Source organism: Acanthopagrus latus, chromosome 8 (genome assembly GCF_904848185.1).
Source record: "Acanthopagrus latus isolate v.2019 chromosome 8, fAcaLat1.1, whole genome shotgun sequence".
NCBI classification, from domain to species: domain Eukaryota; kingdom Metazoa; phylum Chordata; class Actinopteri; order Spariformes; family Sparidae; genus Acanthopagrus; species Acanthopagrus latus.
The window spans coordinates 7,269,594-7,292,493 of NC_051046.1; the positions used below are offsets into that span (position 1 = coordinate 7,269,594).

The 22,900-nt window shown below is 42.9% G+C and overlaps 1 protein-coding gene across 11 annotated transcripts in view; it reads right to left on the reverse strand.

The window, feature by feature from the left end:
- Positions 1-22,900, reverse strand: part of frmd4a (FERM domain containing 4A) — an 85,374-nt gene that overhangs the window by 9,499 nt on the left and 52,975 nt on the right. For 6 of the 11 annotated variants that reach the window (XM_037106832.1, XM_037106828.1, XM_037106831.1 and 3 more), the window contains 14 exons: positions 18,557-18,651; positions 16,605-16,697; positions 13,662-13,746; positions 11,525-11,581; positions 10,702-10,724; positions 8,954-9,037; positions 8,792-8,857; positions 8,626-8,683; positions 8,312-8,398; positions 3,674-3,750; positions 2,639-2,780; positions 2,144-2,285; positions 317-450; positions 85-207 (listed from right to left, as the gene is read on the reverse strand). In XM_037106832.1, coding sequence (XP_036962727.1) covers positions 85-207; positions 317-450; positions 2,144-2,285; positions 2,639-2,780; positions 3,674-3,750; positions 8,312-8,398; positions 8,626-8,683; positions 8,792-8,857; positions 8,954-9,037; positions 10,702-10,724; positions 11,525-11,581; positions 13,662-13,746; positions 16,605-16,697; positions 18,557-18,651 — 1,266 coding nt within the window. Of the gene's footprint in view, positions 1-84; positions 208-316; positions 451-2,143; positions 2,286-2,638; positions 2,781-3,673; positions 3,751-3,958; positions 4,328-8,311; positions 8,399-8,625; positions 8,684-8,791; positions 8,858-8,953; positions 9,038-10,701; positions 10,725-11,524; positions 11,582-13,661; positions 13,747-16,604; positions 16,698-18,556; positions 18,652-22,900 lie in introns of those variants that run through there. The other 5 variants (XM_037106829.1, XM_037106837.1, XM_037106838.1 and 2 more) reach the window with 3 other exon arrangements.

Sequence of the window (22,900 nt, forward strand, 5' to 3'; positions counted from 1 at the left end):
ACATTGACATGACTAGAAGACCTCCTGCTTCGTTTCTGAGTGTGTTAAAGTGTCAGTGAGAAGAACAAGGATTTGCAGCTTCACCTCTCCCTTAGGAAGAATTTTCTGCTCATCAAGTTTGAAGGCAGTCCCGATCTTCCGCCTCACTGTGGGTGGCTCTTCTCCCGGATCCAGAGGATATTCCTTTGGAAGCTTTCCTGTCAGCTCCTAGGCAAGGCAAAATGAGGACAAGGAAATAAATTAAATTTGACAGGAATAGCACAACAGTATTCTGCTTTTCAAAATATTTGAACAATTTGCCTTTGTTTTCACATACCGCCTCTCTGATGCAGATGCTCTTGAGTTCCTCTAGCCTCTGTCTTAGTGTTTCCTCCAGTGCATCCTGCCGGGCCCTCAATGCTGCCAGCATGTCCTTCTTTGCTGTCTGGGAGCTGTCCGATTCCTGAGAGCCTGCAGGGTACACACAACACGTAACATGAGGACAAGAGTGCATGTTTGCGCTTGGAGTTGGGGGCTCTCCTGAAGCAGATTGCGGAGAGGAGGTTGAAACTGTGTGTACACCTGCTGCACTCGCAGGATGTTTACAAGGAAGTGAATGGAGCATTTCGATAAGGAAACTGAGTTTCAGTGGTGTGTTTGTGCAAGTGTGAGTGTTTGAAGGAAGGGGCATTTTAGGACAAAGTCTGTGACGCACAATCTCAGAGGCCGTGACATGGTGCCAGTGTTGTTTGGAACATACCTTGTTAAAAACAACACATACACGTTTTCCTCACAAACACATGAACTTTCTCTCTCTGCTCCTTCAGTGACCCTATGTGGTTGACCGTGAAACATGGCAACAATACAAAACTAACCACTGCTGAAACATTTGTGGTGGAAAGAAATGTCATTCCATTGTTACAAGATATACTATATTTAAATCTGATGTTTCCATATCTATTGTTTTGCAGGTCAACAAACCCTTGCAGTGACCATGCAGTTGTTCTTACAGCTAAAATACATTCAGTTTGGTGTGTTGAGTGCCGTTTGACAGACAACTTTTCTGTAGCGACTCGTGCAGCCATGAAAGGTTTCAAATTGATCAAACAAACTCTATGCTTTAGATGTGGCTATTTAGAGAGCCACAGTCAGACAGAGATGTGTACGTTGTGGCGAAGAGGGGTGGTGCATGGATGTGACATCATAGCTCCTGTTATGTTGCTGGGCAGAGATGTCCTTCAGTCAAGAGTGGATCGTGAAATCAGCACACTGACATCAAAGAGACAAGTGACAAGACACAGACGGATAGGACTGAGACACCCTGTGTGATATGGGGTGGAACTTGAGAAGAAACAAACAAACAGAGGAGAAAAGGGGGATTATCAGAAGAGATTAAGGAAAAGGGATTTAGTAGGAAGGTGGGGACATAGATGTATCTACTGTTATAGAAAAAGAGACCCGATCGGGAAGGTGAGCTATTAGGATATTAGAAAGAGGACATTACCACTGAAAGAGAGTCGTGTTCTTCTTCCCTGGAATGGTAATTGGTTCAGTAAGGTGTGCTAGACTCTAAATAGCCAACACATGCTTGCTCTTCAATCATAAATGATGCTGGTTTGGTCAAGTGCATGCCATTCCATAAGTGAATAATGCAGCAGTAGCTAACCTGGGTACAGTACTTGTGTTTCCAGTCAGCCCAATTACTGCACTTGCTTTCTTAACACACTTTACATGGCGGCCTGGGTTTCAAAAGGCTATTTTCATCTCTACTCTAAATCTGGCAAATGTACAAATCTTCTTATCGCACTCATTACTTTTTCGACATGGACAAGCATTGTTTTAAAGGCCATGCGGACTCTAAAAACTGACCTGCTGCCCTTTTCATTCCCTCACCCACTAAATTTAGCGGGGGCAGGGGCCTCTGGATGATGAGTCTGTGTGACATGGAGGGTGGGAGTGGCGTTCTATACATACAGAATGACAGCGAGTGGGGTGTGTGTACAGTGTGACTGTGAGAACATGCAGCGCAGAATCGATGGCCTCTTTCCAGAAGCAGCTGTTTCTGTAGCTCCATTTGTAGACCCCCACCACCAACACCACACATGCAAACACAAACACACACATCAAGTTTTCTCTCCCCCATAGTCTCCTTGTCTTTACTGACCTGAGGAGAGCAGACTGCCACTGCTGCCGCTTATAATTTTGCCCTTGCTGCCCATGTTGGCCAGTTTGGAGGTTTTTAGGGTTCCTGTTTCAGTAAGGTCTATAGCGATCTCACTCAGACTCCGTGCTGCATGGATCTTAGACTGGAAAGACAAGAATGGAGAGGGTTTGTCAAAACACATTATTAAGTACTTTAATTACAAGTTAATACGCTACAATAAAAGAAGTAAAAATATAAAACTAATTGGTGAATAGACAATGCTGAATATTGTTGTTTTTGTTGTTGCTGTCTTACGTTGTTTTTGTGATTATTTATTCCCCCTTTTGTGCCAGGAAAAACCAAACCTTCACTATAAAAAGCCGGACCAGGAGCTCAGAAATGTGCAAATACAAAATTGATTGCATATAGGCCAATAACAATCACAAGGCGTTATATCGGCCGATACCGATCTGGCCTTTGGTGCGAGTGAGTATCTTTTAGACCTCTTAGACTGACCTTGCTCTGCTTGCGGTCCAGGTAGAACTGGTGTTGGCTGATGGCCATGGCCCAGATGGACTTGATAAGGGCAGGACAGGCGTACCACGTATGCACAGCGATGCCACTGTGACCAAACGTCCTTCGTGTCACCGACGCCCTACAGTAGGAGCGGACACAAGGCCTCCTTATATACACTGAATACAGAAGATGGTACATATTCACAACAGTGAAAACATTATCACCAATTAATATTAGAGGCTTGATAAGAGCGAACCGAAGCCACACACGTTGTTCCCCATTGTTTACTCATCTTTATTTATACACACATCTGTAGCTGAGCAACAGACCAGCTCACCCTAATGACAGCTTCCTTTAAAGAAAACATCACTGCTCTCTGTTTCACCCTGTCCGTCTCTTTCTCCCGTTCCCTCCCTCCGTCTGCAGAATAACACTCCACGTATATAGCCATGTTAAATAAACACAAGAGAGGTCACTTCCTCCGCAAAATGGCTATCGCACTGCCATCTATCCTTCTGTGGTCAACCATCAAGGGTTCACCCTTTGGGTGTGTGAAAGAGCACATGTGCTTGTGCTTGGATGTGGCCGCACAAGCGAGTTATTAATCAGCCGATCAATCTGTGTCAGGCTCCACCAGGACATCCCCAATATCTTGCTCCATTGCCAAGACAAATGCTGCAACCATTACCAAATACGATTCCAATCTTCTTTCCTGCATTGTAGCACATGTAGTATGCATTTCTAACACATTCACATATGGCACAGTGGTAATTTACAGTGAAAGCTACTGGAAGGTGTCCATGACTGAGGGAAAATTCTACCACTTTCAAATCTTATCTGAAAAAAAAATTCAGTAGCAATAACAATCAATCTCTGATGCAGAACTGGCATGAGATAACGATCAGCAAAACAATGAATCTGTCATGCAAGCTGAGACTTAGTTAGTTACCTTTGAAAAAAACAGAGATAATAAAACTGTTCCAACAAAAGCACTGCGGCAAGTTGAACTAGCTTACATTTGTGATATAAATTTACCTCCTGGGGTCATGAACTTCTACTGAAAACTTCTTCTCTCTGAAGTAGAGATTCTCCAACTGACGCCATTGGAACACCTGAGGAGTGGGAGAAACACAACCTCTTCAGGGCTGCTCACACAAAAACATGCTGCACATTAAAATCCACACAGCCTTCAGCCAAATCCTCTCTTCTCTTCGCTGTATGTTCCAATTTGTCTGGAGAGAAAATGCAATGGATAAGGAGGAAGGGGAGAAAAAAATGGCAGACGCTGACGAAGAAGCGGAAGGAGGGAGAGAAGAGAACCTAATCTGGAGCTCTCTGATCAGGTCCAGACCAGGCGGTCTTGTCCACAGTGGATCCCTTCGCTGGATGACCTCACATTGGAGGAAGACAGTGTGAGAGAGGGAGGAGGCTTTCTTTCCTCTGCTTGGCTTTTCTTTTTTTTCCTCTCTTTTCCGTCCCTTTTATGAACCATCAGCTCCTCTTTAAATGCAGCCAAAGCCAGCTGGGCGAGAAAGTTTCCCCCAAGACGTACTCCGCAACATGTGTGTATCTTAAATCCTCCCAGACGCAGGGGAACAGAACGTTATGAGTTGGTGTGTGCTCACCATCTGTAGGCATGTGCGTGTGTGTTGTTGGAGAGAAAGTGTGCAAAGTTAAGTTTCCTCCTCTCCTGCAGCTTTGCTAGGAGGGCTGTGGAGGGAGGGGGCATTTGTGCCTCCCCTCCTCCTGATCCCTCCTCCCTCCCTCAGGGACTGTGCTTCCTGCTCTGGGCTCTGTGGTTGGGAGGTGTGTGTGCATGTCTGCGTGTGTGTGTGTAACGCGGGGTCAGGGGAGGAGTGATGAAGGGGAAAAGAAGCTTTCTGTGGCCCCAGCAATTGAAGTGGCCTCGCTTTGTTTAGTCAGACCTCAGTGTGCGCGCACATACACACATACACAAAGTCTGTTACTTGTTAGAATAACAGTGTGAGCTATTTCAGAACACAAGTGAGCCCGCGCTTGTCAGCTGGAGCAGACAGGCAAACACACACACACACACACACACACACACACACACACACACACACACACACACACACACACACACACACACACACACAAACCTCTGATGTACGCTTACAAACCATTGTAAAGAAAGCTAAACTAAGTTGCAAGAAACAGGAGAACGGAAATCAAGCACAAGACCCAGCTATGACAGGATAAGGGAAGAAAAGAGGAGAAAGGGAGCTAAGGGAGGAACAGGTCACAGCCCAGGAATTTAAACAGCCTGGGAAAACAATGGACAGAGGGATGAGTGGGAGCAAAAGGGAGGAGTGGGAGAAATATTATGCAAACAGCCTAATGTATGTATCGATGTGCGTGTATGCACCAGCATGAAGAAAGTAAATCACAGCTCTTATCTAAACTGTTGCTGTACCGTACATTTTCAATGGAGTGTGAAGTGCTAATGTAGCATGGTGCTAAATATAGCGGACAGGGCAGAGAGTGAGTGAGGGACTGTGTGAGAGTGTGTGTGTGTGTGTGTGTGTGTGTGTGTGTGTGTGTGTGTGTGTGTGTGTGTGTGCATGTGTGTGTTGGCTGCATATGGGGCAGAGCTGTGGAGATAAGGTAGATGTTTGTAACCGTGTTCAGGCACGAGACCACTAAAGCTGTCCTCTCTATCAGCAGGAAAGAGCTGCTGCAACTTTGGAAGTAGACTGCTGTTTCAGGATAAGTTGTGAACATGTATGTTAATAATGGTTACATGATCTGGCACAAGCTGCAATGAAGTTTATAATGAGACATTTTAGTTGTGATTCTGCTTCAGTTACATAAGCCCATTGTGTTAATAAAACGTTTGTAGTCTTTACCACTGTGAATAGAGTGATTATCTGATAAAAGAAAAAAAACATTCTGACAGATTGTGTTTTAGAAAGTCTGCCAAAGCTGGTGTGTGCCACTGTTCTTAGGAGGGAGGGCGGTGCATCTATGCGTGCACATGTTATAAATCCTCTTCCTTTTTACTCTAATACACTTGCACACAATGGCACAAATACACACGAGAGGATGTGACTGGTCGTTACTCATAAACAACTGAGTGCTCATGTGCACAGGCCCACGTCTGTCTCATAATAACGTCTGCACACCCAGGAACACATCCATTGCAGATGAAAAGGTCAGATCTGATAGACTGTAAAAGCCTTTCAGACTCCATGGGGATTATGGGAAGAATAGAAATTTTAAATAGCAAAGGCCAGGACAACTGTAATGAGGCCTGATACTATTCTTTTCTAGAGCTGGACCTGAGTCTCTATTGAGACTATTGTTTCCTCCGTGGGTGGAGCTCTGTTGCGCAATACTACATCTACCAGTTGTCATGGAGATACAGATAAACTCTGGGGGCACTTCCTGTTGTTTGTGTTTTGGTTATGGTGTTTTGCAGGGATGACATTTATGGAAAAACTAATCAGAGCAGGCTGTTTGAGCCTATTTACGCTAAATTAAATGCAGACAGCTGCTCACTGAAGTCAGTGGGTGTAGTCCACTGTAAAATAAAATAATCCATATGCAGTGAAATGCATGTGAGATGACAGTAATTGAAACCATAGTTTGCTGCGTTTGATTGAACCTTCATGTGGCTTCTTTACAGTGTTGACAGAAGCTTTTCCATGTTAGCTTTAAGTCCGTCATTCAGGTAGTCAGTCAACACAGACCCCATAATCTCTGCCTTAATGAGTCAGAACACACTAATGAGGCATTAGTACGGTGTGTGGTTCAGCAGTAAAGCCCCGTCTGCGTAACTGTACGTGTGTCTCTGCATGTGACCTGCGGTGAGCAGAGGGGGAGAAGTATTTTAACATCCCCAAATAAACGTGGAGGGTGCGGTAGACGGCCTGCATTTAGAAAACAACAGGATCTCCCCTCGTAAAAAGACTCCTAATTAAACACAACTTCCTCCAGTACACACACACACACCTATTAGACAGCACAACATGAAGTCACCTACTCGTTTGCTGCTGAGAACATAAAATATTTTTAATGTGACAAAAGATGGTATTTGGCCCAAAATGTTCCATAATTGGCTGTTCTGCCTCCACCTCATCGAGTCACAGTGCTGAAAACTTGAAGAGTGAGAAGTTAGTGATTGCACTGTGAGTCAGTGGTTACCGGTACTGGACTGGTTGGCTAGCTGACTAATCACCAAATCAAATGCTCTTCCTTCCATTTGTTGACATAGCGGTGAGTCTCATTAATACCAAAACATACTGAAGACTCCTAGTGACCTCTATGAGTGTCTCTTCCTGTGACCAGCTTTGGAAAGAAGAACCACACAGCCCCTTTTTATCTGCCTTGCATTGTGAATTTGTCAGTCTTGTGATGTTGAACCAGCGAGACATGCAGTCCACAAATCTCAATTGGGACTCCTCAGACCACAATCACACATGCGTGATGAAGGGGCCCAGTCTTACTCTATGTCTGCTTCCAAATGTTTGTGTGTGTGAGGTAGACGGGGGAAGAAAGTGAGGGGTCGGTACTGAAGCTTATTGGACCAATGACTCACACTGACGGTTGCTATAGCAGCTGAATGCTTGATAAGTCTCTTGCGTGGGAATGCAATTAACTATTTCGTGACTCTGTCTTCTTTTAAAATACCCTCTCCTTCTTCTTTATTATGACATTTAACTCAGAGAAAGCTAAAACTTGCCATTTTTCACTTTGTCAGTAAGTAAAAATCAGACAATTCGGAGACCTTCTCACAAGGTTTCACAGCAAGTTTTGGTATTTGTGTGTCTACCAGATGTAAGATTGCATTTTTTTTCATCACTATGGCGATGCAACACCTAAGTGGCCGCAGGATTTTGAGCACTGAGGGAATGAGGCAGGGATGGTGCTCAGTGGTGAGAAAGTCATTCAGACTGGAATGCACTTAGCAAGACACACACACACAGAGCACAATGCTAGTGGCAAACAGGAAAGCTGTGGCAGACAGGAAGTATTCATCAGGATGGTGAGTGAAGAGAATGTGTGTGTGCCTTTATGAGCAACAGAGTATCAGTGTGGGTGTGTGTGAGTGTCTTGGTGGTCAGTCCGAATGCAGGGAAGCTGTTAAACCCATTAACGCCCTGTGAGACAAGGCTGAATGCCAGAGATCACGGCCCTAAACACGACTGGGGGACAGAGGTGAGGTAAGAAAGGCTCTTTGGGTGCATCGGCTGGGAGGAGGACGCCTTCCACAGAGAGGCAGAAATAAAAGCAAGACAGGATGCAAAACATTCCAAGACTGAACGTCTCCAGACAGTAGTATTTGTACAGTATTGTTTGTGCTCTTTCCAAACACAATATCCTGACTCACTGAAAAAAATGGACAGTGGCGACAACTGAAACAAGTGAGGAAAGACAGAGAGGAGACGTTTCATTATATGGTAATATCTCATTCACATAACTGTGTTATGTGTTTAAAAAAGATGGTATAAGAATGAAGTGGTAAAAATGAAAAAAATATCTCAAGGGTAATTCATTTTACACAGGAGCAGAAGATTGTACTTGGATGAATAACAGCCTTTTGCAGTTTTTTGGAAGATTCATATTTTAAAGCTAATTGAAAGAGGGGCTGAAGGCTGTGCAGAGGACAGTTGGGCTTGTGGTCCAAAGACAACAGAGGGAGCATCATCTCACCTTCCTGGGTTTGACTTTGTCCTGGTGGTCATACTGAAAGATGCCTTTATAGCTCAGACCCAACCACCATGGGATCCCCTGCTTGTCCTGAAACACAGAACAGAAAACGCTTCAGGAGAGGTTGTGTCTGTGTGTGGGTTTGATAGAAAAAGAGAAAGAAAAAGAGAGACAGAGACAGAAACACCATGTACAAATAGCTTTAAGCTCCATCATATCTCCAAATCCCAAACCGCCTGCTTTCAGGTCTACAGTGAACAAAAAAATGTGTGTGGTGCGGGCGTGTGTGTATAAAAAGAAAAGTAGTAAAACTGTACCTTTACAGCGTAGTAATGTACTCCATATGTGGGCAGGGACTCTACAATGCTCATATAACTGTGAGGAGCAGAAAGACAGAAATGTAAGGCTTGCAGAACATAGCCTTCCATGAAGTGGACAAACATAACCAGAGACACATACACACACACACACGTACACACTTACTTTACAATAGCTTGCCCTCTGGACTGCCCATTGAGCTTTTTGTAATGCTCTACGACTCGGTCTTCACTGTAAGATGGGACAGTAGAGAGAAAAGCATAATTATCAAGATGGGGAAAAACAAGAGCTTGTGCAATGTTGTGGTGGTCTGGATAACTGACTCACCAGTAGGCCAGAGAAGGGTGCTCCTTTAGGGCCTGGGTGGGCAGGGCAGGCAGCTTTTTTAGGTCAGACCTGGTTGCATCATTACTGGGAGGGGGAAACCACAAAACATGGTCAACACTGCTGTCTGCAAGAATGACTATGATTTGCTCTAAATCTAACATTTTCATTCAAAAACGAGTAGGATATGAATATTTCCCATGTCTGTTGTAGGAAATAAAATAGTGGGAAAGGAAGATTTCAGGGGCAGGGTACTGTCCACCTCAGAACAGCTGCAGGGATGTTGAAAAAAAAAAAGTTGGAAAACAGAGAGAGCAGAGGGACAAAAACACAGACAGGAAAGATCAAGAAAGATAAAGGAAGATGAAAACAGGGATAGAGGAGGAAAAGATAAAGACAAAGACAGAGTAAATGAGACAGGGAACCACACAGCGAGCCAAAGAGACTTGGCAAAGGATTCAGTTTTCAGACCTCCAGTGGCAGGAGGTCTTAATACCCCACTCTAATCCCCGTGCCTCTCTTCAACCTCCGCCAAGGCCCCAGAGGATTGGGGAAAGCCCTGGGAACATGACAGCCTATGAGCTGAAACTCTGGAAGAGATCCCATCCACCCTGTCCGGCTGTTCTTCAATGTGTGAACGCAGCTGTAGTATCTGGATTGGTTGATGTTCATTCAAGTAACTACTCATTAGGTGTATTAGGTTGTGTCATAACATTGGCACTCCACATTAAAACGGGCAGATGAGAGCTAAATATGGACAGATACAACAGGAATAGCTTGCGTGAGTAGTTTTATGTCAATAATGAAATTCTTATTTCCAAAGCAGACTTGTTGCAAAAATTCTGAAGTACCTGTTTGTTTATTTAAAGAAAAGAATAAGACTCTTATTTCCCTTACATCAAGACAATTACTTTTGATTCAAGGACGATCTTGAAAAAGAATAATCATTTTACATTTATTCTAGAAAAATATGAATACCTGAACAGTCATTAATGGGTATTTTAAGAGAAGCAGCAGTGAAATATAATATGGAAGATGGGGTATAGTGTAAGGTTATGAAGAGAGGGCAGGGTCCATAGAGCTTTTAGAGATGGGAGTTATGTGTGTGTGTGGGAGTAAGGCGTAAAGAAAAGGGGAGGAGGGGGAAAAGAATGTCTCCAGAGTGTGTCACATTCCAGCCCTCCGCAGGATACTCTGTTTATTTACTGCTTTCACTGGCGGAAATGAGGTCAGAGGTGACGGCTGCTATAGTCTGTTATCTGTGCTACAACAAAGGCAAGAGTGGATGAGGGATGACATACATTTAGACCGCATCACACAGGATTCAGAAGCCACATGTAGAATGTAGCTCACATGAAACACGGACATGACTTGAAAGCTCCATAATGGTAAGGATTAGAGACTGGTGTTTCTGAAGTGAAGTTGTCGATATCATATTCTTAACATCTTCTTGTGGTACATTAGGTAATCTTATATGCCCCACTGGTGAGCCCTGTCTTCAATACACAAAGACATAATTCGTCTCATTAATCCGTGCTTAGAGTGGAGGCTGAAAAGAGCCAACCAAAGTGGAGCATTGATAGCGGGAAAAAAGATGGAGGGAGGAATGTAACACAAAGACAGTTGCTGAATGTTGGGGCTGAGCACTTGGTCTAATATATGGCATCCTCCTTCTTAATTAACTCCATGATCTGTGCTCTAACACCTCTTGTGACAACATATACTTTCTTGCATGTCACTGGTGTGCTTACCTAGTGAAATCACCTTTAGCCTCCTGTGGAACAAAGAGGGGAAGAGAAGGACAAGAAGTGAGATTAAAAAAAAAGGACAGTTTGCATATGTGGATATATGAGCGCTGAGCAGTGACCATAAAATGTGTGTTTATGTTCTGTTAGCATAGGTGAACTTGCAGTCAGGCCTGCTGCCCTGGAATCAACATTAAAGCTCCATCTGTAGTGAAACCTCTGAAGGCCTACTGAGCAGATACCTGATACTATACATCTGCACCTGCACTGAGGGCGAGCACACACACAGCCATACACACACATACACACAAACGTATATACACGGACAAACCACTCAGCCCAGTCACTGTGTAACATGACCTTGCAGCATCACAGTTAATGGACTGACCTATTCTGAGAAAGGGACAGGGGAGAGTGAGGAGGAGAATTTGTGGCCTAAAAGAGTTTCCCTGCTGCTCTGTCTTCTATTAACACTGACTGACTGCACCAAGAATTTTGCTGGTAGCCAAGCAGTTTGCTACCAACAAAGACAGTTGAGGTTTTTAGGATTTAAAACCTCCTAGCGTGACCGCAGATTACTGACAGATTGATGCCTGAATTAGATAATGCATGTTTAATCATCCAGAGTTATGACCGCAGAAGATATTGAGTGTTTCATCATCGTCAATTAGGATCAAAGGCTGGTGGAGAAATTTTGGACGACAACGTCAAACTGTCAATGCAGAAGAAAAGTCCCTGGAAAAAAAAGTGTGTTTTTAGCTCCATGTGCTAATAGTGAAAAACATCCACACCCACACATACGAACACAAACAAACATGCTTTATCTTACTTGTAGAATATAGGAAGCCAGTTCAAAGACAATGTCACTGTCCACTTCAATAAGCTCCTGCAAGAAGAAAAGCAAAGTGCATAAAAGTCATATTCTCCCACTGCTTGCAAATAAATAAAACACCCAGTGTGCCAATGTTGAGAGTGGACATGCTTCTGATCATCATCCATTTATCTAAAATAGTAGGTCCTTTCATCTCCCTGACACTCCCCTTTCATTTTTTCTCCCCCTTCTCTAATTTCATGATCTCTTCATGTGGCTGGAGCTCAGAGATTAGAGGCAAAGTAAAGGGGGCTGGGAGAGGAGGGGGGGTTAGGGGTTGGGGGCAGACATGGATGCTCTGGTTACTGTGAACTCAACTGTATATTCTCAAGTGATGTTTGATAACATTACATTTGTTCGTTATAGATTGAGGATGACGGCATGTGTGAACATAAAAGAGGCACTGTGCAGAAGAAGCACGGTGAATTAATGTCTGTGTTAGACAGGCTGCACTGAAATTGTTTCTTTAACTGCATGATAGTAAGTAGAGGTTTGTGTTTTGTGCAGTTAATCACCATCACTATACATATACATGGAATGTATATGTATGCATTGAGGGGGAGAAGGACACGGTTTAGTGGGCAGTGAGTAGTGGGTCAAGTATTCCAGGAATGTTCCCTTTACAATCCACCTCTTAATTGACTGGGAGATCAGACAGCCAGGATGAAACACTAGACAGAACAAACCCACCGTGGGTGTACCACCCAGTGTGCCAACAAATCATCATATACTGTGTGTTATTGTACCGTATGTGTTCCCATAGCAGAGCAGAAAATCTTTCTCACTACTTATACAAACATGAACTGCAGAAGGTCAAAATATATTTTGTTCTGTGCGTGTGAAACATGTTTTCTAAAAATACTGTGATATTTTTTTCTGTTTTCTTTTTTTTTGCCTGTATAGCTCCATGGGGTCATCAAGGTCATCTAATGTTGGAGCTGGTAGGGACTTAACACTGATGTTTAGTTGATGTTTTTATCAGGGTGACTTCAGACAAATGAGCAGACAGGGATCACATATCTCTGACAACGACATTTGAACAGAGCTACAGGTAGGACTGACTCTGAAACCATCTGTTTGTGGGACAGTCTTTCCGTGACTACTGGTTACATAGTTCATTTAAGTTTCAGTGTTTATAACAAGTAGGCATTAACTACACAGCCTAAAGCCTCCAACTGAGATATGTTCGACACCCTGTATCATGTATTCAACAAATTACTTACCCATTTCAAACTTCAAACAAAACTGCTGGTTCTGGTTATTAATGAATGATATATTATATTTAAATTAGCTTTGACTTCCCTCTGATAAATTTTAGCAGTCAGCAGAGAGAATTATCACAGTTTTATAGAGGGTTTTGACTGGGACGGTTCTGCCCCATTGTTTTCCTTCAGTCCACATACGCCCTCTTCTGGACAAGACAAATAATTGCTTGATATGGGTGCCTGCCACTATTGAGTTAGTAACTGTAGGGTTACCAGATTATGAGCCACTTAAATGTATAAACAACATACAAATGGCTTTGTCTAATTGGCATGCTTTAAGTAAATCACCATATAATATATATAAATATAAATGTGTAAATAATGATTCAAAATGCTTTTTACCTTTGGAATTTTCTTTCTGGTGCTAACTGCAAGACCTCATTAAAATTACCATTTAAACAGACCAAATAAATGCGATTCATATACTGACAGATGGCAGTAAATGTGTCAAATTATCCACTAGTTGCTGCAACATGGTGCAGCATATAGCATGATGGGTAACAGCTGATGTAAATTGTTCACATTTTCTGCTTCACCAAATCAGTGTGGAGCACCTAAATCCAAGCTGTCCCCTTGTGGCTTCTCTTCATTTAGGACAGAAATTGAGCTAATTAAGTAGCAGCTTCTGACAACAAAACGTACTTTACACCACATCATTCCAACATCTCCACCTTCTTCTAGTCATTGTTGAAGTCTGGAATAAAATCTTGGTTTTAAATACAAAATTACCTACCACCTTTATCTGAAAAGAATTTCAGGATAAAAACCTCCCCCATTATCATAATTCAACACTATTAGGAAGATGCATGGCAACAAAATAATGTGTTTACCTTGTAGATGATGGACTTGGCATTGAGGAAAAACAGCTCGATAGTGGCATTATCCTTCAGGTAGGATATACTTTCTATGTAGAACCTGAACACACAGAAGGAGGAGCTTCAATACATTTGCAAAAGCAAAGGCAACAAGAACATAAGATGACCTTCAAACCTATTAAGAAAATCTATCATTTGTTTCAGAAACAAAAATAAAACACAAATAATAAGTAGCCCCAGAAATGTCACAACCAGATGTGAGCAAAACTGTGCAATGACCAAAGTGACCAGAGGGGGGCACAGCATACAAAGGGCTGACCCTGTGCACTTCCCCTTAAACCAATTCTCTCTCTCACCATGGTGGCTGGCAATGATCCATTATTAGTTTGTGAGTGTGAGCACATTCCACAATGTGAATGCGCGCGCGCGCACACACACACACACACACACACACACACACAGATTGAATGTGCTCATGATGCACAACACACAATGTCTGCCTCTCTGCATCATCAGCAGTGTGTAGTGAATCCACATGCACATACAGTACTGACACACACACACACGCACACACACACACACTCCGTCACATACTGGAGAGAGAAGCACAGTAACCCACTTCTGGCAGAGTGGTGAGGAGGGAACTAACATAATAATGCAGGCTAAATTTAGCTCATGAATGCATGCAGCAGAGCCAGAAGGGAGCTACGATGGTACACTAGGAAGCTACTCATTGTTAGCTTTTCTCTTGTGTAAATGTAAATAACAGTATGTCAAAAACCTTTAATACAGGACTCGATATGTCCATACATGTGCGTGTAATGTGAGCTAAGCACACGTCCCTATGAACACATGCGAATGAATGTGTCGATTTGTGCGCTTATGAGTGTATAGGTATTGAGTGAGAGGGATTGATGGAGGATCAATATTCGAGGGCTTAAATCGCATTACCCATTGAGCTGCAAGAGAAAATAAGAGGAGCCTTGTCAATATTCAGTGCGAACATTTAATTAAAGCCAGAAGTGTTGATGAGACATACACACACTGCCAGCACAGCAGCAAGCATGCAAAAAGGCACCCACTGAATCAGCAGGAGGCGGGCATCTGCCTAGCATTTGTTGGGAACACACACAAATTCCACATAAGCATGCAAATACATAAAGTGCACACACCTGCACAGAGACAAACACACACTCACACACTGACAAAAAACAACCTCGTAGCAGACTAATGAAAGCAATATGCTGCCACTGATAATGGATTCAGGCCTGACATTTGGGTGGATAGTTGTTCCATTATAATCCTGAATCTACGTAAGTGTGTGTGTCATGTGTGTGATAAACAGGGTGGGATGTGTGTGTGTATTGGGGTGTAGTCAGTGTGACATTTGGAGAGATTGAGTTTAGAGATTGGACTGTAATGTGGGTGAGAGTAAAGGAGGGTGAAACCTCAAAATGGTGTCAAAGTTCACAATGTCACAGCCCCACCAGCACATCGTCAAACACCTATTAGTCTATGTAAATACACACACAGTGACCCTCAGCCTCGTCACAGACGCGCACGCACACACTTGTTTTATATGATTCTATAGCTGACATAAAATAAACAGACTGTAAACCTAGATGAAATAGTTGAAATAGCTAAAACAGTAGTAATAGCAGCTAAATTGTATCTGTACATCTTCTGATAGTATCACTGCTGAATTGTTCAAATACACCATTGTTCACTAAACAGAATGAACAATAGGTCCATGCGCTAAGAATATGATTTTACCAAACAGTCACCTCATTATGTCAGTGCTCGCTGTGTGGTAAATGTCAACCTGGAAATGACTACTCAATGACATTGTTCAGCAGGGTTATTGTGCGTCACGTTACTATGTACGTTGCTCACCCAAACTCAGTCCCTGGGGTGCATATGACATCATAGAGTTATGTTGGGGATAGAGAGCCCCAGTGGACCCAAAACAAAGCCATGGCTTTCTCTTTTAGGCCCTCACTCATAATGAATGTGTGTGTGTGTGTGTGTGTGTGTGTGTGTGTGTGTGTGTGTGTGTGTGTGCATGTGTGTTTTTTTCGGGCAGAGAGTGGGTTGGGTTGAGAGGGCTTCCTAACAGAGATTAGAAAATCTCTTCTCAGGTCATGTGCCTTTTTCTTTCTTCCTCAATAGACTACTGGATATAAAACACCCACAGACTCACAAACAGGGAAACACGCACACAAACACACACACTTTGTATTTCTGTCACATACACACGATCCAGTGGCTGTGTGTGAGTCAGTAGTGTTTTATATATCAGTGGGGCCATTGTATGAGCAGTACAAAGGGCTGAGGGAGGTGTGTGGGATTGTAGGGAGATTTAATAACCCTGTCATAACAGGTCATTGAGGAGTTGGCTTTTAACTGGGGATATTACTCCAATGCAGCAACAGCAAGACGTGTATACTGCAAGGGCACGTGCCTCATCATTGGTTGCCTCGCCGGAATTTTTTCTACCCTGTTTAGCATCACAGTGACAGGTGAACCTTTTAGAAATGAGTCGGCAACAGTTCTTGTCAAATCGCTTCTGCAGGAAACTGTTAATGATGTAGAAGAAATGGTAAGGCTTCTCCTTCTCTTTCTCTCTCTCTCGATGGGAAAGCATTCCAATGTCTTTTTTGGAGTATGGTACTTTGTAGGCACCGCAAAGCCATTCGATGGGATTTGCATGCAGTGCATACTGATGAAGTCTAAGAGGCCCATGATTGGCTGAGAAGCCCCGTGGTGGGAGTTTAACACCTGGGTCAAAGCCATTTCATAGGGGCCTGTTGTAACTAACCTTGTTAATCTGTTCCTGTTATCACAATAAGTCATGTGTATCCGCAAACACATACGCAGAAGCACACTCTCCATCTTTCTTTCTCTCTTCCTTATCTTCAGAGACCTTGGTATGTTTAAGTAAGGTTAATGAAGACTCACCTGACACAGAAGTAGAGGACAATGGGACCAGACTTCTTGGGGAACTCATGTTCTAGTACCCTGCGGTCCAGCTGCAGCCAGCTAAAATGGCCCCTGATTGGACAAAACAACAACACAATCAATCGATGTTATCGTTCAGTGATGTCTGAATATCAAACTAGAATACACAACTTAATCCGAAGACACTGAACATTTTCTCCTTAAGCCTTCCCATTTTTCTTTTCCTGTTACTATTTCTTCGCCCCTGTTTGCCCCTGTCCTCTCTTTTCTCAGTCGCTCCCCAACAGTGAAAGAAACTGCAGAGACAGCTTGTCACCCTGGTAACCCTGCATGGTCTCCTGAGCAACTGAGCAACATCTCTCTCAAACTGTCCCTCCTTCTGTTTCTGTTTCTCAATCTCTCTCCCCCTTTTCCTCTAACACTGCCTCTTTGACCCGCTGAGCGGTCAGAGCTGAGGCGTCTGCTCTCCCCAGGCACATGCTACAAATCTACACATCATAGAATTGGCCCTGGGGGACTAAGACTGCAAAGCTGATATTGCTTTACTGGGCCGACTCTGGCTACTGTGTGTGTCACAGCCGTGTAAATGCCATAGAGCAGAGGCCAGTCTTGCCTGACATCAGTGGGTGCATGACATAAAACAAAAAACAGAGAAAACAGAAGGCCACGGTGAAGTTTGCCTGTATGTAAATCACATGCATGTTTGCATGACTAGGTTTGGACTATGCTGTGGTGCTTCTTGTCTTTCTAGGTCACCAAACACAATAAAACTAATTTGAATGTCATGTTTGCATTTCAAGCACAGTTTCTCGTAGCAAGCCTACTGGCAGACACAGACATATGATTTTGTGCTAGCCCACTGCATGAAAACAATAGCTTTATCCTAACATCAAAACCCTTAAGAACTGGGGATCTTATTATACATCAGTTTATGGGTCAGTGGGATATTCAGCAAGATTATCAGCAAAGATTCAAAATAAATCTTTATTTGTATGTGAAAGATTAGTGAAAACTGCATCGTCTGCATCTGTTCTCAGCTGTTTTTTAGGTCAAATGTGAAAATGTCTATAGAGTCATTTCACAACTAAAGACACTAAAGCCTACACACAAAAAACACTGTTAAATATAAAGAGGCAAGAGAAAAGGAGGCCAAGACCAACAACAACATTTTACTGCAAGATCTGTGAAACCATAGTTGAAGCTCAAACAATGTACTGGCAATAGAAGTTTTCATTTGGACGCTTTTGTACATGGTACAGCATCTTGCAAGTTTTTGACCATAGGGCTAGTCTTTTCAACATTCTTTTTTTTCTTTTTTAGATTTCTTCATTACTGCTCGAAAAGTCCATTGGGTTCATTTTGAGAACAATAAGTTGGTAAATAAAATGTAAATGCTATTTCTTTGCTTAATGTTTTTAGTGGTTGCTCAAATATAGCATGCAATCTGTCAAGTAACTACTGACTAAAGTTATCAAATAAATGCAGCAGAATAAAAGTATAATATTTGCCTCAAATATATAGTATAAAGCAACAGAGAATGGAATTACTCAAGTAAAGTACAAGTCAAATTTTAAGGTACTTCAGTTAATGCACTTTGCCACAATCCATCAATGCAAAGAAGGTGAAGAAGAAGGTGGTTTTCAAAGACTAAACACTTATGAACACGTTTAGGTACCCTCCACTCTAGTGGCACCTTTTTGGTCTGTTTACCGCAGGAAATGTTTGCACCTGAGCTTTGAGACTGACTTTGGCTGCCCTATGTCCAGCACATCACTTAACAATTCCACTGACAGAAATGGAGTATCACTAGTCTGACTGCAGTGACCGTGTTATGTGGTGGCACTGACAAACCCAATCCACCAATAAACATAAAGTGACAAGATAGCTCTGGTATACTTATACACAATACACACTTGAGTTTTCAGTGGAATTACAATTTGATTTCAACGTACGTTTCGTCTGTGTATGCAATCCCGAAGTACTCCTTCTCCTTGAGGTTGAAGTGAGAGGCCACGAGGTCCAACAAGTCCTTAGCCATCAGTTTGGGCTGCAGGGAGACAGAAATATTAGTACTGACCTCTGTACAGTTTTATTTATTAGTTATAACTTGACCTGTGTGTGAAATCAGTGGTTTATAAGGCTGCGGTTTAATTGAAACAAGTACATGTGGCGGAGCTTTATGTTAACGTATTCTATCAGCTGTTGATTTACCGCAATGACTAAGCATTCTGACTAACACCGGGGAGAGGGGTAAAGAGCAAGAGAGGAGGAGATAAATGAGAGAGAGAGCGCGAGAGAAAGATGGATGGAGTGTGTGGATGTTGCTGACAGTGCAGGTACCCTGCCCTTCCCCTCCCTCCCTCTCTCCTTTCCGCCTCTCTGACCCACACCTCTACTGCAGAGTCATGGCTCTGGGCTCAGCCACAATATTGCAGGAAGAGGGCCGCAGCTAGCATAAGAGCTTGCTAGCTAGTTAATATTGTGGAATACTTGCCAAGCGATATACGATGACAACCTCCATTCATCATTACGCTCTGAGCATGCAGAGCATCTTAAAGCCAAGCGGAGGCCGGGGACTGCTGCCATATGCTGCTGGTTTGTGACATCCTGAGTAGCAGCAAGCCCCACCCTGAGGTTAACCATGGGTGTGCCTCACTGCCTACATTTTCATTACACAAACTCACACACACAAATCTGCATGCACATGTGCACACATGAGCCTATATGCAACATACACGCAGTCTACTCTCAACATAGACCACATGTGCTATGCTGCGTAAATACAGGACAGAGAGAGGCAAGAGGCAAACATACCGTGTACCACCACATATGTGCACACACATACACACACACACACACTCTCACACAGAGAACACAGCTACACGTGCCATGGTGTGCACATTGCTGCGAATCTCCCCCTAAGGTCCTGTACTATCTCCTCACTGCACGACTACAGGGGCAGAAGCTACTGAGAGCTATTTAAAGAGAAGGAGATGATGTCATGCAGACAGCAGGCATACACACACACACATACATGCACACACACATGCACACACACAACTCCAATGACCTAGATCTCATATAAGCGCGACGCCTACAGTGATCCTGCGACACAAAACGGCTCAGGAGAGAATAGAAGCGATAGAGAGAGCTTGAGGAGAAGCTAACATATATGCTGATCCTGACTCATATTGCCATGTATAGATGTACTATAGGCTGCGATGCTCTCTGAGTCCGTCTTTGACCTAGCCCCAACACAAACCATACACTACTAGGGAATTATCTAGACAAAATATTGAGGTTATCATTAAAAGAAAAACATTTAAATGCATATTTACAATAGCAATGATACATTCACACCTCTGAGCAAAGAATAAGACCCTGGACATTTTAAATTTATGCCATGGTTACTGTAGATTAACATTTCAGGAGCTGTGATTAAAGTCCATAACTACTGTGTATCCTGATCCATCCCATCCACAAAGGCTCCGATTGGCTCTGTTGGTTCTCCAAATGGGAGAGCAGCAATTCACAGGAGCGACACTAGCTGTCTTTGAAGTTCTCAAAACATTTCAGATGTGGAAATGTCAGGTCTGGAAGCTGTCCTTCTTTATAGTATTAGCAGTAATACATGTTTTGGTTCAGTCTGAGACGCATACAGTGGTGGTCTCTCATTACCACACAGCAGTCAACTGCCTTGGCAACAATATCAATTAAGCTGCATCCATGCCACCGCGGTACAACAAACGTTGAGCGGGCGACGAGGACACATGGACGCAGATAATACGGAGACAAAATGAGCCCCAGATACACAGCTGAACAACAGAAGTGGATGACTGAAGATGAAAAAGAATAGGAGGACCTCTGTAAAGTTGGGCTAAGCTTCTAACCTCAACACTGTTATGAATACCAAGCAGCCTGTAAAAGTCACATGGGCTGCACTGGATAGAATAATTGAATTTGGTTCTCTCGTCAAGTGACGACACACACATCCTGATACTACAGCTTATCTGTGATAGAACGGATATCTAAGGGATGAGTAATAATGTAAGGGAAGACACAAGCAGGGATACAGACAGTGAATGACAGGTAATATATAGCAAGTGATATCGCACACTCGACACACACACACACACACACACACACACACACACACACACACACACACACACAAACGACACACTTTGAAGCCATCTATCAGACAGTAAAGCTCTCTGCTAGCTTAGACAGCATTACTGCTAATAGACATTTAGCCTATGCCTCCTCAGCAGCACAGGTAATTAACAGCATAAGAATTACAGGGAGGTGCGAGTGAGAAGGAGACATGCTACAGTAAACCTGCAGACAAGTGACAAACACACAACAGTAGCTCACTTGGCAGGCTGGCAGCAATTCACAGTCCAATCTCTGCAAACAGCTAGTCAGGCTCTTGGCGCCTCACTGATTTATCAGTGGCAGGGCTTAGGAGTCCAAATGTGGGTGAGGAAAGAGTTTATAGCGTTCAAATAGGCCTGGCTGATTGTTGTATCTAATGCTCTGCATTTTTTAAATCATTTTAATTTGAGATTTAATTTGTGTCCAATGTATGATAAGATAAATCAATTATCTCAATCTGGAAAGTAACTAGTAACTTAAGTTATTAAATAAATATCAAGTACAATATTTACCTTTTAACATCTTACAGTAGAACCCTGAAGTGTCTCTCTATTAATGTAGTTCTTCATATAAACATCAGCACGGAAGAGTAGCACTATTAAACAACTTCATTCCCCATTTGCTCTTTAACCTATACCAGTCTAGCCTCAGGGAGTGATAACCATATGACTGACATATATTTTCACTCGCTGTGTTTTTGGTGGTTAGCTTCGATCTTTACGGTCTGGTCAATAGGTATGTTTGCCTTCTGGCACACAGTTCTCTGCCAATGAGGCGTTGCACCATAAACAAACCACAGAGGAGACTCTATCAAAGGTAGGAAGAAGGGGATGAGGAAGAGGAAAATGGAGAACGACACTTCTGGGATCAAACAGCTGGTCAATGTTACAAGTCACTGACAGAAATGATATCCAAGCTTTCAGAGGCCAGCCGGCAGGAACTTAAATAAAACCCTCAAGAGGACCCCTTGACCACACTGCCGTTAAATGATCAGTGAAGATATGAAATAGCTCAGTGGAGTGTGTAATACTAAAGTGATGCCTTGGTATTCAAAAAACATGGCTGTTCGCTCTGCTTATAAATTATGATCATCCCTTCAAAAAATCCTGGTTTTGCAAAAGAGTGGAGGACTTAACTGTGTCTTAGTTCACCAGGAAACTAAGAATAACACTGTAACTCTCTGTGGTCCTATTAACATCGGACTGGCCTACTGTACATCCGCCAAGCAAAGAGAAGCAAGGACAGCGAGAAAGAGAAACAGAGAGAAAGACAGCAGTATCCTGATTTATATGACAGTGGTTTGTTAATAACATCCCTTCTTCCGGACTTTTTGTCAGGCTTTCAATCTTGCTTAATATTACTGCCAAACTATAAAAATACCACTCATTACATTGTGTATATTATGTGGTAACAGACTTTCTCGCTAACAACTTGTCTTCAAGTACCTGTAAAACTCTTTACACAATACAAAGATTACTGTAAAGCTTTAATTCAACTCTCTTTTTGTTTATTTACTTGTTTTTTTTCCTTATTGATGGCCCAATGGATAAAAAATGAGTGGAAAAGAGGATGGGTGGATGAAATATGCTGTAGCTGTAGCTGGAGATTTGGAGAGAGACAGAGCCAGGATAAGGCAGGTTAAGGCAGGTGAGGAGCTGGGTGAGAAAATAAGGTATGGAGAGGAGTGGAAAGTCAGAGAGATGAGAGGGAGAGAGAGTGGAAGAAGAGCAGAAAGAAGTACCAATTTGAGAGAGAGGATCAGTTCTGGCAGAGTAATCAAATCAGAAAGTCAGCAGACCTATCCTCGACTCTACCCTCCATTTTCTCCTCTCAATGCCCTTCTCTTTACTGTCATCTCCTGTCTCGTCGTTCCTGAGCTCCCTTCTCACTTTCCTGTCTCCCTCTCATTCTCCCGAATTTCTCTCTCAGTCTTTCTATTCTCCGCTTGCCCTCCTTCTCCTGTTCCAGGGCAATTACCTTCTTTTTTTTTCTATTAGGTAAGGGTCAGACCAAAAAGGAGGCTATGGGAGATTGGGAAAAGTGGACAGAGCTTCTTAACGCTTTGGACTTTGAAGCCATGAAACCATGAGTGGGGTTTCGTATATGACGAAAGTGAAGTGAAAGTTACTTTGCAGAGAGGC